The sequence below is a fragment of the Thermobia domestica genome, chromosome 1 (assembly GCF_964235325.1).
Source record: "Thermobia domestica chromosome 1, izTheDome1.hap1.1, whole genome shotgun sequence".
Classification (NCBI taxonomy): domain Eukaryota; kingdom Metazoa; phylum Arthropoda; class Insecta; order Zygentoma; family Lepismatidae; genus Thermobia; species Thermobia domestica.
This window is the reverse complement of record NC_137454.1, coordinates 258,434,195-258,449,642: the sequence shown is the minus strand read 5'-3', so window position 1 is coordinate 258,449,642 and position 15,448 is coordinate 258,434,195. Positions and strand designations below refer to the sequence as shown.

The 15,448-nt window shown below is 38.1% G+C and overlaps 2 protein-coding genes across 4 annotated transcripts in view; one reads left to right on the top strand and one right to left on the bottom strand.

The window, feature by feature from the left end:
* Positions 1–15,448, bottom strand: part of LOC145660561 (lipase maturation factor 2-like) — a 181,334-nt gene that overhangs the window by 4,155 nt on the left and 161,731 nt on the right. For all 3 annotated transcript variants that reach the window (XM_081725786.1, XM_081725791.1, XM_081725801.1), the window contains one exon: positions 13,488–13,704. In XM_081725786.1, coding sequence (XP_081581912.1) covers positions 13,488–13,704 — 217 coding nt within the window. The remainder of the gene's footprint in view (positions 1–13,487; positions 13,705–15,448) is intronic.
* Positions 1–15,448, top strand: part of LOC145660576 (zinc finger and BTB domain-containing protein 8A-like) — a 135,215-nt gene that overhangs the window by 116,486 nt on the left and 3,281 nt on the right. The window lies entirely within an intron of this gene.

Genomic DNA, 15,448 nt, shown 5'->3' with positions numbered 1-15,448 from the left:
ACAGGTTTTGAATGAGTCGTCGATCTCTTCATTTGACTCCGATATCTTTAAGTTTTTTCAGAAGTTTCGTCCAATTGGCTCGGTCGAAAGCTTTTCGCCAGTCGATGAAGCACAAAGACAACTCTTCCTTTACATCAAAAATTCTTTCTGATATAATTCTCATCAATCCAATAGCATCTCTGGTGCCTTTTCCTTTCGGAATCCAAATTGATCTTCTTCTAACCTCTCATCTATCTTGCTTTCCAACCGCCTGTTCAGTATGCGTGCAATGATCTTTCCAGTGTGGGGAATCAGGCTAATGGTTCTGAGATCGCTGCACTTCTTTGCTTGCTTTTTCTTGGGTAATGCAATCATTAAGAAAATCCTTCGGCCATTCTCCACTCAGGTAGATCTTGTTAATAAATAAAGTAAGCACTTTCATTTCATTGTCTCCTAATCCCTTAAGCAAATCTACTGGTATGTCGTCGTCTCCAGTGGCCTTTCTCCTTTGCCTGTCTTTAATTCATTGTACTACTACACTTTTCAATATACAGGATCCTTTTTCATCATCATCCATCTTTTCCTCTGCTTCGATCGCAATATCTATGGAGCGGTTCATCTGATCATACATATCTTTTATGTATTCCTCCCAAATTCTAAGGATTCTTTGATGGTCAGTGATTACATTACTTTGTTGATATTCGATGCCAAACGTTCATATATTTCTGTTAGCTTTCTCTAATAATTCTTGTATTTTCGGGTACATCAGATCATATCTGTCGCGCTCTTAAAGTTCCATTATTTCTTCACATATTTGCTCCACGTACTTTTCTTTGGTTTTGTCCGTTTCTCTTCTCAATTCATTATTCAGCCCTCTGTGTTCTTTGGTGTCCGTGTTTTTCGCCCTTCTACGTTCCTCCATCTTCTTAAGCATTGCTCCAGTTATCCATGGTTTTCTCGGGGATCTTTCCATCCTACCAATGTTATTGTGGAGTGTATCAAGTAGAGTCTGTTTAACTTTTCCCCAACTATTCTCTATATTGTCAACCCTATCTCCCATTGCACAGAATGTTTCTTCAATGTCTTTTTTTCACATCATCGTCGATATTTCTTAGTCGCTTTAAGTTCCATTTTCGATTTTTCCTTCCATTTTTTTTTTTTTTTTTTTTGATCGACTTTAACCAGGTTTGCACTTCCGCCACTAGTAGATTGTGGTCCGAATCAATGTCCGCTGCTGGTAATGTCTTTACGTCTCGTACACTATTCCTGAAACGTTGCTACACAAGAATGTAATCGATTTGGTAGCGTTTCATATCTTCTAGACTTTTCCACGTTTACAGCTTGTTTTTTCTTTTCTTAAACCAAGTGTTCATCACCACCAGATCATGTTGCCTACAGAAATCGATAAGCATTTGACCTCGTTCGTTTCTTCTACCTAGTCTAAATGGTCCCACTACCTTATTCGCAGCTCCTTTTCCTACTGCGCTGTTGAAGTCTCCAATTACTATGGCGTTGACCTTACCTCTTCTTTCCTGATGCAATATGTCACTGATCTGATCATACATTACTTCTACTTCATTATCATCATGGTCGGTTGTTGGCATATACACTTGTATTATCACAATATCCACTGGTTTTGCATGTGGTTTTACAAACATCAAGCGCGGTCACTGCAGTATTCCACTTTGGTTACACTTCTTGCTACTTCGTTCTTCATTGCTATCGCGACACCATTCTCGGTTTTATCGCCACCCGAATAGTATATTCTGTAATTTCCCGATACTATCTCATCTTTCCCTGGCCATCTCACTTCACTCAAGCCCACTATGTCCACTTTACATTTGTCCATTTCCACTTTTAAATTTTCAAGTTTTCCCTCACGTCGTAGAGTTCGTACGTTCCAGGTTCCCATGCTGAAATGAAAGTTATTATTTTCTCCTCTGATAATTCTTCACGTAGTCGTCCCCACCCGGAGATCCGAACGGGGAACTATTTTATCTCCGGAATTTTTTACCTCAGGAAGAACTATCATATTTCTTTAATCTCCTCCTTCGTCCCTTCTGGGAAAAAGATGATGTGGTAGTATTCCCATTTCCTTTCCAAGCAATGAAGTTGGGGACCATAAAATTTATGAATTCGATACTAGTATCCGTCATTTTCAATTACCTTTGCATGTCACTCTCTCTTTTTAGGAGTACTAATGGGGGCTGAATTTGGATTTAAATGGCATCGGAAGTGTCACTGTTCATCTCAGTGACCCCCAAAACTATGGATTCGACACTAATATCTGTCATTTTCGATCGGGTGTTGCAAAACAAGTGTTACAACTCTTGGTAGGTGACTCCTGCCACTGAGACAAGAAAAAAGTCCTCTTGAACTTTCGGCTATCGGACATAGTTTCGGACCTACAAGGTGCCGAAAGCGTGGGAAAATAAATTTCGGACGCCAATAGTTCGGAAACTATCCAACTTAAAGGGGGCAGGTAAAAAATTAACTGACGAAGTCATACCTGCTGTATTGAATTATGCATGCTTCTCAATCCTACCATGCACGCGCAATAGATTCTCCAAAGGAACGTAGGGAGTCGCGGATAATCTACCAAATGAAAATTGGTCTAAGTGGATATGAATTGATAGGATTTCTACCAGGTAACAATAATTCGTTTGTATTAAGTCGATATCTTGAACAAATACAAAATGGCGAACAACTTCATACCCGTTGTGTGTGATTGCATAATCACCAGGTAAGGATGATGGTCAACAATGATGTTCTGAATATTAAGTGTAGCGAATTTGTAGACAAATGCTCTAGAAAGACATCTGGAGTGTCGGTAGAGCACAACAGATGAAGCAGGGTGAAGCACATGTGTGGAAAGACATAATGAAAAATATCCAGAAATGCAATCATACTCAGTAAACGTGAGTTCGAAGCGTCGGAAATGTAAGTAATAATCATTAAGAACATGAAAGCCACTGCCAATTCACCAATATTATTTCCTCAAACCGTTGCAATATGATGTGCATTGTTGCATACCAATAAGAATGCAACAACTAAGGTCAAGTTGAAATTGTGCAAGGGGTCTCACAAAGAAACTGGAGAAACTAAAGGAATGTCACTAGTGAGATCGTATGATTGATATTGAAATTTGGCCAATGTGTGTGTTGATATCGACATGCAGCTAATGGACAAATGTCAACATGTTCCACTACTGCTGGGACGCCGTCCTACGTACGAAAAATAGGAAAATAACGTTGTATATTCTGCTATTACACCTGGTGTACTTTCTGGTAGAACGTAACTAGAACGCGATTGTATCAATGTTCCTCTTTGTCTCAAACATTGTCGCACACTCGATACATATGAAAAGAAAGCTCTTAATCCATGGTTCAAAATCTGATAGAACGTGAAAGTAACAAACTTGTATCATGTCCCACGTCTTCGGGGACATATGGCATACCCGAAATATAGAAAAGTACCACCAGAAATTCGTATCTTGAACACAGTGCACATGCCAGGACAAAGAGGAAAATGAATCAATTTGGCACATATAACACTACTGCTAGAACATCATACAAATGGAAAATAATTTGACATGAGAAACAAGAAACGTCTTAAAGCGCTGATTGTTTACAACTGTGCAGTAGGAATAACAAAATGAAACACACAAACATGTCGGGAGACTGTACAACGCTTGCCAAAGAAAGTGGGTACTCCTCAAAGGAATGAATACAAAGAAAGTGAGGCTCCCTCATAGCCTCAGGGCCAGAGCGCTCGCTTTCGCGCGCGTGGTCGTAGTTTCAAATCCTGCTGGAAGCCCACGGCCTCAGATTCAAGACCTGAGTAGTGGTTCGGATTTCACTTTCAACTGTAGGCTCCGTCTCTGCCTGGCCCTGTCGCTGAAAGAGACGCTAAACGCCCTAACAAACGCAAACGAAGAAAGTGGAGTAAAACGCACGATGACAGGTAACGTTTCTAGGCATAGATCTTCCAGGCATTTCCAGGGATATTTCTTGCTTGTAATCAAGTGGTCCGGGATGGGGACACAAGTGGTTTGGATCCTATGTTAAACTGTAGAATGTCATGACCATCCCGTGGAAGGCAATGGTAAACCACCAGCTTTACTTTGTCCAGAAATCTTCGAGTAGAATACTTTCTTCCGTCCAGAACTCGATATCAGCTTCAGCACCATCTGTTGTGATTGCCGAGGGAAGTCATTCCACAAACAAGTGAAGGAATAAAAGCCATCCTTTCTGATGGGCCAGTACAACTCAATGACAGCTTGGTGTGAAATTGCTACCATGAAAGGAATGACCACAAAGGCAAATAATAATAATAATAATAATAATAATAATAATAATAATAATAATAATAATAATAATAATAATCTCATAATAATCATAATAGGATGTTTGAAGAACTACATCTAAAAATGACGCTATGTAATCAGAGTAGGTTGATAACGATTTCAGCTATGTAATACAGAAAGCGCCTCTAGAGGTGTAGGAAGTGTACCTATGTCTGCTTGTTGAATACACCTTTCAACTGTTTTTAGTCGACAGTTGATCGTCTTGTACGTCCTTCGTTTTGCTGTTCTGAGTTCAGTCTGTGTGTGTGTCTTTGAATTGGCCAAGGAGTATTCTACCTTCAGTGCGTATTCCAGTGTTCTTTTGAATTTGTGCGTGAACATCTATGTGACATTACGTGAGTGCGAATCAAAATAGTCGTCATCTGTCACTGGGACGTAAATTTCCAACCCCGTGTTCATCAGCTCAGGAATAGGATAATGGGGGAATACTCTACTCACGAGCTTGCCGATATGCATCTCGTCTATCGGGAGGCACACCGAAACAGCCCTCAAGCACGGCGTATGTATCAGGAACGCTTTCCAAATAGGTAGCTACCAGCACATACACTCTTTGCACGACTTGATGTTCGACTGCGTGAAACTTGCTCGCTATTACCTCGTAATTGGGACTGTGGAAGACTTCGCACTGTGGGCACTGTGTAATTTGAAGAGGAGGTGTGTTGAGTGCGGTGTGGGACGATCCTGGCACTAGCACACGTGCTATTGCCAGCCGAAACAAAACCATCATACTATGTTCCGCGTTCTTCAGGAAGAGGGTTTGTACCCATACAAATTGCACAAGGTGCAGTACATACTACCTACGGACTTTCCCCAGAGAATGGATTTTTGTCAATGGTGTGTGCAACAAACGCTTGCCATTTCAGATTTTCCAACAATAATGTTGTGGACGGATGAGTCCATGTTTACTAGAGATGGCATCTTCAATAGTCACAACAGTCATGTCTGGGGTATAGACAATCCCCACGCAATACTTGTGCGCCATCATCAACACAGGTTCGCAGTGAATGTGTGGTGTGGCATAGTAGGTAACTACTTGATAGGCCCGAACATTTCGTCTACTACCTTGAATGGTGGAAATTATTGTGTGTTTCTTTAGGAAGTGTTACGAGAAATTTTAGAAAACGTGCCGCTCGCAGATAGACAACGTATCTGGTTTCAGCACGACGGTAAGTCCGCACATTTTGACAGGGAAACCAGGGTCGTATTTAACAACATTTTCGGCGATCACTGGATTGGCAAAAGTGGACCTCGTCCATGGCCACCTCGGTCACCGGACCTCACACCAGTTGATTTCTTTTGATGGGGAGAAATAAAACGACTTGTATATGACACCCCCGTGGAAAGTGCTGAGAACATCGTTGCTCTCATCAATGCCGCTGCTGGGACCATTAGTGATATGCCACATGGATTTGCGCCTACCAGACAAGCTGTGCTTTGCTGATGTCATCTTTGTATTGACGTCAATGGCGAACACTTCCAACAACGTCTCTGGATATTACAGTGTTTGTGATGCTTTCTCCGCACTACATACTGTCTTTAAGTGCGTGGTACAAGCTACAAGTAGTGCAGATCCTGAAGCTTATTATTAATTGTTACGTGTATTCCTTTTCTTCAGGTCATTTTCTTTTCTTCCGGATACTGTTCCAGCGGTGGTGGGACCTGTGCCGATTTGTTTAATTTATTCTTCGTTGGAATGTGCACTGCACGAATTTGCGGCTTTATTTTGTTACATTTTGAGTGCGTAATATTGTCCCAGAAGAAGTGGGGCGCTAACATGTTGTTACTTTCAAGTTGTATTAAAATTTGAACCATGTCTACTATTAGTATTTAGAGACTTATTTCCAATGTTTTGAGTGTGGGACAATGTTCCAGACGAAGGGGATGATGAATTCAATTGTGTTCTATTTACGTTGTACCAGGATGTGACCCATATGTTCTAGAACTTATTACTGTTATTCTCCTAAGTTTCGTGTGTGGGACAGTGTTCCAGCAGAGGTGGGGCATGGATACAATTGTGTTCTTTTTACATTGCACTACAATACGAACCAAGTGTAATAGCAGAATATACATCGTTATTTTCCTATTTTTCGCACGTAGGACGGTGTCCCAGCAGTAGTGGGACATGTTGACATTTGTCCATTAGCTGCATGTCGATATCAACATACACATTGGCCAAATTTCAATATCGATCATACGATCCCACTAGTGACATTCCTTTAGTTTCCCCAGTTTCTTTGTGAGACTCCTTGCACAATTTTAATTTAGACTCAGTTGTTGCATTCTTATTGGTATGCAACAATGCACATCATATTGCATCGGTTTGAGGGAATATACAGGGTGCGAATTACCGGGGGGATGAGGGGGATTTCCTCCCTCAATCACATTTTGTTTCCCCCAAAGAAATCAACTGAAGTATCCCCACCGGGGATGCTAGCCTTCTCCCCCAAACCATGCTTAGTATAACGCCAAATTTCACTGATTTTTGTCATTCATTTCTTGTAAGTTAGTCTGCTAGTTGTATTTCGGAATGAACTATGTAAACTATTCAGTTTTGGTCACTTCTAATTTTCGCCTGTTTTCACAGTTGTTTAGTTAAACTAAATGCCGTGACAAACATCTTGGCATTTGAAGGTGGCGCTCCAAGTTCCCTATAAAGCTGATAGCAAATGAGAGACCAGCGGTATTGCCACGTCTATTTTTACGCATCCATGCCTATTCTCTGTCACCTGGTCGTGCTGTAGTTTGTCAGCTTAGCCATAGCCACACCCCTTTACCACTTGTTAACGTCGCGCAGAGCTTGCGTTTTATTCGTTTAGCTGAAATGCCAAGATGTTTGTCACAGGCTTTATATTATTCTGGCTACAACTGTTACTCGCAACCGTATAATTCCTTTCAGTTGGTCATTAATTTGAATGTACTCATTGGGCATAAAGTCAATAGGGATTTATAAAGGCTCTTAGCGGTTGGCAAAGAAGAAGTAAACAAATAACTTCATCCATCATACTTGGCAAAGGCGGAATGTGTCATATTCATCCTCTACATTTGTATCGATTATCATCTTGTTTTAATTTTTGTTTTGTTTCATTTTAGTTAGCAAGTTTGCATAATATCCAATAAATAGAACAAATGGACTCAATATAACTTAAGTGGACTATTATTGCCTGGATATCACTACCTTTTATAGTCTACGGAAATAAACTTTTGAAATTGTACTCAAAGTCTGAGTGATACAGGGTGGCCCAAAAGTAGCATACAGTACCGTATTGCATTTTATATCATTTCGTGTTGTTATCCATCAGGTAGACTTAGTTTCTTTATTATTTGTTCTTAATGTGTTTTTACTTACTCTTAAGCTCAGAAGAGCTTAAGCAAATAAACCCATAAGCTAGAATTTTATACTTGATCAATGCAGGGGTGTATGCCTACTTTTGGTCCACCCTGTATATTCTCTCGTGGCTATATGTTAACGTACATGCTGAGAATACGTTCGTAGTGAGCAGACACGTTAGTGAAAGTGAGTAAGCGCATAAGATTTGTTTCAGCATTTGCTAATACAACTGATTCTCTGTGTCATTCATTGTCCGTGTCTGTAACAGCACTTCAACTGGAGCGGATTGTTTAAAGGTAACCCTTCACTTTCCATTTTTCTTTTCGTTTTACAGTTTGCTGTCCACGCCAATAATGCTGCCTGGAAAACTTCAATGTAGTGTTTATATTTCATTTGATAACGTAGCACATAGTAAATCAACTCAGCTGTAAACTAACAATAAAGTAATTGTAAGTGTTGAATTTCTTGAGCTGTTACGGAATCGATATTTGAAAAATAAATAAATAAATAAATAAAAACAAGGAGAGCGCAGCATTAGCGGAAAATAGAAGTGCAAGCTCGAAATTTAAATTGAGAGTTTTTAAATATTTGGCCTTCGATTTGACTTTGATGCCAGAAATCGGGACCAGCAACAATCCATTTCTCGTATCATAGGCTAATACGTATTTAAATACAAAGAAAAAAAGATAAAGGAGAAAAGTATGTCCGGTTTAATTGATAATTTTAGTGGTTTTCATAATACTGAAATAGTTTTTCTTTCGCAAGGCTATGTGTAGATTTCAATATGAGCGGACAAATTAACATATCGGTATGCTTGTATGCTCGGTATCATGGCTAACACTCGAACCGATAAGTAAATAAACCTGAGAAAGCTACGAGACTGAGTACAATATTTGAACACGTCCAGAAAGGTTAGATGTAATGTGTGCATGTCAAATGATATATACATAGTTATTGTTTTACGTCCCTTTTAGCAGCGAGGCTACATGAGACGGGATCTACTGATTAACCACATGGGCTCCAGCCGGGAATCAAACCCGGGTCTTCCACGTCAAAGGAAAGAACACTAACCGCTTAGCCAGGAAGAGCTCTAGTTATTATCAGTAGATTTACTGAATTAATAAATCCTTTATTTATTAGAGATGTCATATTATATTTGTGTGTGTACGGGGGTAAGGCATTATTGTCTCATTTTGAACTACTGAACCTTCAGACTCTACATCCTGTTGGCCTAATTTTATCCCCCCCCCGCAATGTAAATTATCTAATTCGCACACTGGGAATATTATTGGTGAATTGGCAATGGTTTTCATGTTCTTGATGTTATTCCTTACATTTCCGACGCTTTGAACTCATGTTTGCTGAGTGTGCTTGCATTTCTGAACTTCTTTGCATTACGTGTTTCCACACATGTGAATCACCCTGCTTCATCTGTTGTGCTCTACCGACACTCCAGATGTCTTTCTAGAGCATTGGCTACAAATTCGCTACACTTAATATTCAGAACATCACTGTTGGCCAGCATCCTTACCTGGCGATTATGTAACAACACATAACGGGCATCAGGCCGTTGTTGAAAATTTTATCGGGATCGGTTTGGTGATTTAGAAGTTGTTTAGAAGTTGCAAATATAGTCACTTTCGTTTATATATATATATATATATATATATATATATATATATATATATATATATATATATATATATATATATATAGATAATTTGTTGCACTAGAAAACAGGTATTTGTTTACATACAAAATTTTGTACGTAAAGTTTATATTAAATATTAAATAATAGTAATTATATGTTTTATTGCATGAGTATTAGTGAAATTTGCCTACTGCTCTCCTTTTTAAAAAGTAATCTGGTTAAAATTAACAAAATTTCACCAGATCAAAGAGCACATTAACAACTCACTTTTATTCAAGAGCCCTATTTGTTACACAGAAACGCTTAATGTTGGTAGATATGCACAACCACGAATAAACGACTAAAAAGCACATAAAGGAAATGAGTGCAGACTATTAATTTTCAATAACAATTACAACAGTTTTATTTTCGAATGCTTTTTTTTTTAATATTCACAATATTGAAATTTTTCAACTACATTTTCCACGCGTTCGAAAAAAAAAAACGGTTCCATTACTAGTAAAATTAACCTAATCAAGGGTGCCCATCAGGGGGGCAAGGTTGGGCACTCGCCCCCCAAGAGGAAATTGTACTTGGGAATATTGAAAGCCCAATAGAATTTTTACATTAGTTATAGCAAAATTTGAAACTATATTTGAAACCTTACTTATATTTCCCCCCTCCCTTGGAAACCACAACATGGGCTTGAACCTAATACAAAGATTTTTGTTATTTTCCCAATTTTTCCGGAAAGAAACAAAAAAAAAAAATCCCAATAGGTTCAAAATCTCCGGAAATTTTACAACACTAGTCGTAACTACCAAATAGTACAAAACAGTTATATTCCTGATTAGGTATTTGAAGGTCAACTTAATATCTAACATAAAATATGTTTTACATTTGGGCTTTAGGACTTTTCTGGTACAAGTCGTTCAAAGGGCTTCTTGTATTAAGAGTACGGAAGTTGAAGAACCTTTAATAAACCCTTAGGGGAGAGTTCAGGAAGTCTTTTCGATTTCAAATGAAATAGTGAGCATGGAATAAGCAAGATTCATTACTTTTCATAGTGAATAGAGGCTAAGATGGTACTTAGAATGGCGTTTTATTTATCTGAATTGTTTAGTAATAAGGTAGAAGGGGTATCCCGATTGGGGTGTTGTTAAGAGACGAACATGAGGTACCTGTTGACGAACGGAATTGTGAAACAGATACGGGTTTCCGATATGGTGAAAGAAATACAGGTTCCCGAAATGGCTAAAGCGTTCTGTAGGGAACGTTTAATGCTATAAGGATGGGAACTCATGAGCTGGAGGTGTTGTACATTGCTGGTACATTTGACGTGTACCGTATTTAGTTAGGTCTTGAGGCGTTTATTCTCAAGTTTGCCATCCACATCCATGTAGGTGGGGCCACATTGGCTCATTAGTAGGGTACTCATCTCTGGTGTGAGGGTCCCTGATTCGATTCCAGATTGCACCAAGCGTATTTGCGGTGGACAGACACCATGTGCGCGGATTTTCTCAGGCTTCTGCCGTCTCCTCCCACTTTCGCCATTCTACAATTTCATTCCTTACCATCATCATCAAATCCCTTAGCCCCGGTACATAATTGTGGACGTTAAACTACTATACCCATGAAGTAACTGTGTAGTTGAAGAAGAACTAAATGAATTTGAATAGGTGCTTGTTGTATAGTGGCTGTAAAAATTCTTGCTGTGTTGGTTGGCTGTGGATCTATATTAAGAAGATCCTGCCTATCAACTGAAGCCAAACGAAAAATTAAAATGGGGATACGGTAATATTTGTTGTTGCATGCGTATCGTAAAAGCTTGTCGCATGAAGGCCCATGACCCACTGCGAGTACCCATGGGAGTACTCTTGATACTGGTTATTTTTAAATGTAATATTTTCATGGTTAGAACAAAGTGGGAAAGTTGGTTAGGAGTTGTGCTCCGGGTTTTTGAGGTTCGGTGCATGAATTCAGTAATTTTTCAAGGGCGTTGATACCATAAGTAAGTACGATATCTACAGAAGCTACCATTGAATTGGGAGGTAGAGTAAGACACATTACCATACTGTCCATTTCTAGAGTGTGGTTCTAACAAACTGGTACAATTTCTCATAATCTACAAATGATTGCTTTATTACCTACACGCTTTCCAACTTGTCTTATTAGTATTCATACACAAATTAATATCCACTTTTAACCCTTTACATTATTGTTCATTTGTAACTACCGTCATTATAAGTAGCAATACAAAAACCAGCATCATAATAGAACAACTAATTTAATTTTTTTTTAATTTCTTTTAAGGAAAACACATTATTTCAACCCATTATTGATTATTGTTATTTAATTCTTTCTTCTGCACTGTTTTCATTCTTCATTACTCCATTTTGTCAATTTATTTTCATATTATTTGGTAAACAAATATTTTTCTTCATTTATTACTCCATTGCTCTTCTACACCATTACTGATCCTCAAGTTTAATTATTTTTGTTTTCCTCCACTAAACTTCATCTACTTTCAGTTTGGCCCTACATTCTAACATGGTGCTCAGCTGAGCCCTTTACAGTTTTTTTCTCTCTTTTTAACTTTTTCTTCTCTACTTCTTTCCCTTCTTATTTGATGAAACATTCAAGCGAAAATGATTATAGTGTATTTTTTTCAGTATATAATGATATGTTCCCACTATTTTCAGGCGAGTAACTCTAGTGGATATACGCGAATATACCGCTGTGAAAATTGCAACATTAAGAACGAACAACAGAAATGTATCCAAATTCATAGGACTTACATGGCAAGGTACGACAGACGAACGAGTTATCAACAGAATGATATATGTATGGGCCCAACACCTCTCTCAGTTCGGTGTGAGTAGCGCTGCAAGAAGGCGGTTTATGGAGCGTGCACAAGCAAATAGGAAACGTTTTGAGCAAACGTGATTATCCTCATCGACGTCAAACCCAGTATAAACATGCATCTGCATACGGCAGATAAACGGTTTTTCCTAGCACGCAATTGTGATCTCGTAGTGTGTACAAAGCATGTCATCATGTGGAAGCAATGGACAGAAAAAAAGTGTACAAAACAACAATCGAGTAATGGACTGCACAATATAACTATATCACAGGTTGACAGACATCTTGTCCACATGACCCTGACCAACCGTACAACACCTTCCATAGTGCTAGCTCGACGCTGGAGGGTTAACGGGTGTAGATTTGTCTGCGTAGTTTGTTCGAAGGGTCTGCTAATGCTCAACGGTGGCACTTAACCTTTGCGTTGGCTTTCATTGATGCCTCAAGTTACAATGTGCGAGTGTTGAGTGACACTCTTGGTATATTTTCGGACCAATCCCGTTTCAACTTGTCGTACACTTATGGCTTCGTAGGAGTTAGACATTATTCTGGTAAGCCCAATATGCCAGCGTATTTGTCAGAACGTCATAACGGTCGAACGGCACTTGAGATGATGTGGGACGCCAAGGGGCACAACACGCGATCTCAATTATTACACATTGAAATGACTGCTATATCAGGAAGTTTTAGTGGCCGAGTACCTTCTCTCCGGGCAACTCCAGACGACAATGCCCTCTTGTATCCCCCTTATGACCACTTGTATACCGGGATGCTCAAGCTTTCTTCGAGGAACAATGAGTACTCTTGCGTACGTACCTACAGGGACGCATGATATGTCGCCCATTAAACATATGTGGAATATGGTTGGTCGTTATCTTGTTCGTCATAGTCCTCCAGCAGACAGTGTCGATGTATTTTGAACTTACATGGAAGCAGTATGACAGGCATTCATTAAGAGCACATGCAATGTTTGTTTGGTTCAATACAAGGGCAGATAAAGGCTTTGATTGTTGCAAGTGAATATTTCACCATAACTGATTTATCAGGATTAGAGATGTTGTACATTTCTGAAATTATAATTGTTTCTGTAGTATTTAGTGAATCTTTGTTATATAAACTTATTCCACTCCACGTCTATGTGTAAATAAGCTCACGTTCTATAACTCTCTCTTAATTTTGTGTCCATAACTGTCCAATTCTTTAATTCTGAAAACAAAATTCTAACTCAAATTTGTTACGAAATTATAATCTATTCACAATTTTGTACGATAAAGGAAATCCTAAGTATGTTGTTAAATTTTTTGTTAAGCATGTATACTTACAATCTTTCCCATTTTGCATATCGGTAAAGGTATAAATCTGCCCGAAGAAATTTTGGTGGATTCTTGTAAAATGGATTCCGGTATTTATCAAGTAATTGTAAAACCTCTGGTTGACCTTCAAGAAGCCTATATACAAAACTTACGAACCAAGGGAAGTCTTGATATCTTCCTGTTGCAGCATGCCACATCTGCCAATCAAGACGTGGCTGATAGGGCGCTTGAAAGGAAACAATATGTTAGTATTGCATATGCTAGTATTGCTCAATATTAGAATACTACATTTCACATTTTACAATTTAATCTAGTCAACGCTCAATGTTAAATCTTAGTTAGCAAAATATCAAATGGTTTACGTTTTCTGAGCATCTGGATTTGTTTTTCCATAATTCTAAATAAATAAATGCAGGATTCCTGTTGTGCCGAAAGGCTGAAATTTGGTTTGAGTCAGGACGTAACTTTGTCCCAGTATCAACATAAAGTCCACAAGTGACATTTCCTACCTCTAATTAAACTTCTAAAAATGAACTATTCATCTAGAGTCTCTGAACATATGTATAAAATGCTATACTTTAAGATTTTTAATTGTTGTAAATTGTGTGGAAATTGAACATAGATATTCCTAGGAATATATATATATATATATATATATATATATATATATATATATATATATATATATATATATATATATATATATATATATATATATATATATGTATATATATTTAATGTATATACTTAATATATATATATATACTGAACACGTAATCTTTGTAAGTTTCGAAACATTCAACATTTGTTCACTGCGATTTGCTGTGTTAGCCTTATGTTGAGCGGTAGCGAATAATACGTGAGACAGTGTAGTGTCGATTTGCTTGTGCAATTGCAGATAGGTTGGTGATCCAGAATAGATCTCTCTAAGAGCCATGAAGGGTTAGTTGGAGTAAGTGTATCCAAGATTGTCAGTGATAACTGTATGAATAACAACAGTGTTTAAGGTGATGACGGCACAGAGTGACTGCACATCATCGAAAAGAGAAATAGTGGACGGAAACCAATTTTACGTGAGAGGGATTGACGAACACAAAAGAGAATTGCTACAAAGAGTCATAGAAGTAATGCGACAAAACTGACTGTGGTTGAGCATAGTGGCTGCTCTGAGTGGTTTGGGTCGCAATTTCGTGGTTTCTCTTGGTCCTATCAGTACTTTTGGAAGACAAATTACTGCCAAATAATATGTAGTTGTTTAAAGATAACCATGTGCATCCTATGGGATAGATGTTTTCCTTAACAACTACACAGGCTTTCGAAATGTAACAGCCAGGCTTTCTCAAATGTGGTATCAAAAACATCATGAGAAACCTTAACATTTTCTCTGACCTCGTTAATCTCCAGATTTGAACATTATTGATATCAATCCGTCTGAAGCAAATTTCCTACTCTATCATTGCTGACGCAATTGAATGCTGCATTACGTGGAGAATGGTCCGTTATTATCTGAGAAACGATTCGTGACTTATATGCCTCAATATCGTGACAAATGCAAGGTGTACTAGAGGCCGATGGTGATTCAGCGCTGTATTGGTCATGCAAGTTGCATTTTATTAAAGTGTTTCCTTATTTTAATAACTATAAGGACCATTCTAGTAAAATGATTCCACTATTTTGATATTATATATATATATATATATATATATATATATATATATATATATATATATATATATATATATATATATATATATATATATATATATATATATATAGAGAGAGAGAGAGAGAGAGAGAGAGTCTGGCACATATTACAATATAACCAGATTAACAGTGCTGCCAACCCAACGTAAAGTTGTATTTTTTTTTAATGGCACTACGTCAGGTGCCATATATTTCAAATCCATATATTAACCACTGATTTGCAATAGCATAATTATTGTACTGCAAAGTAAGAACGCTGCAGTATC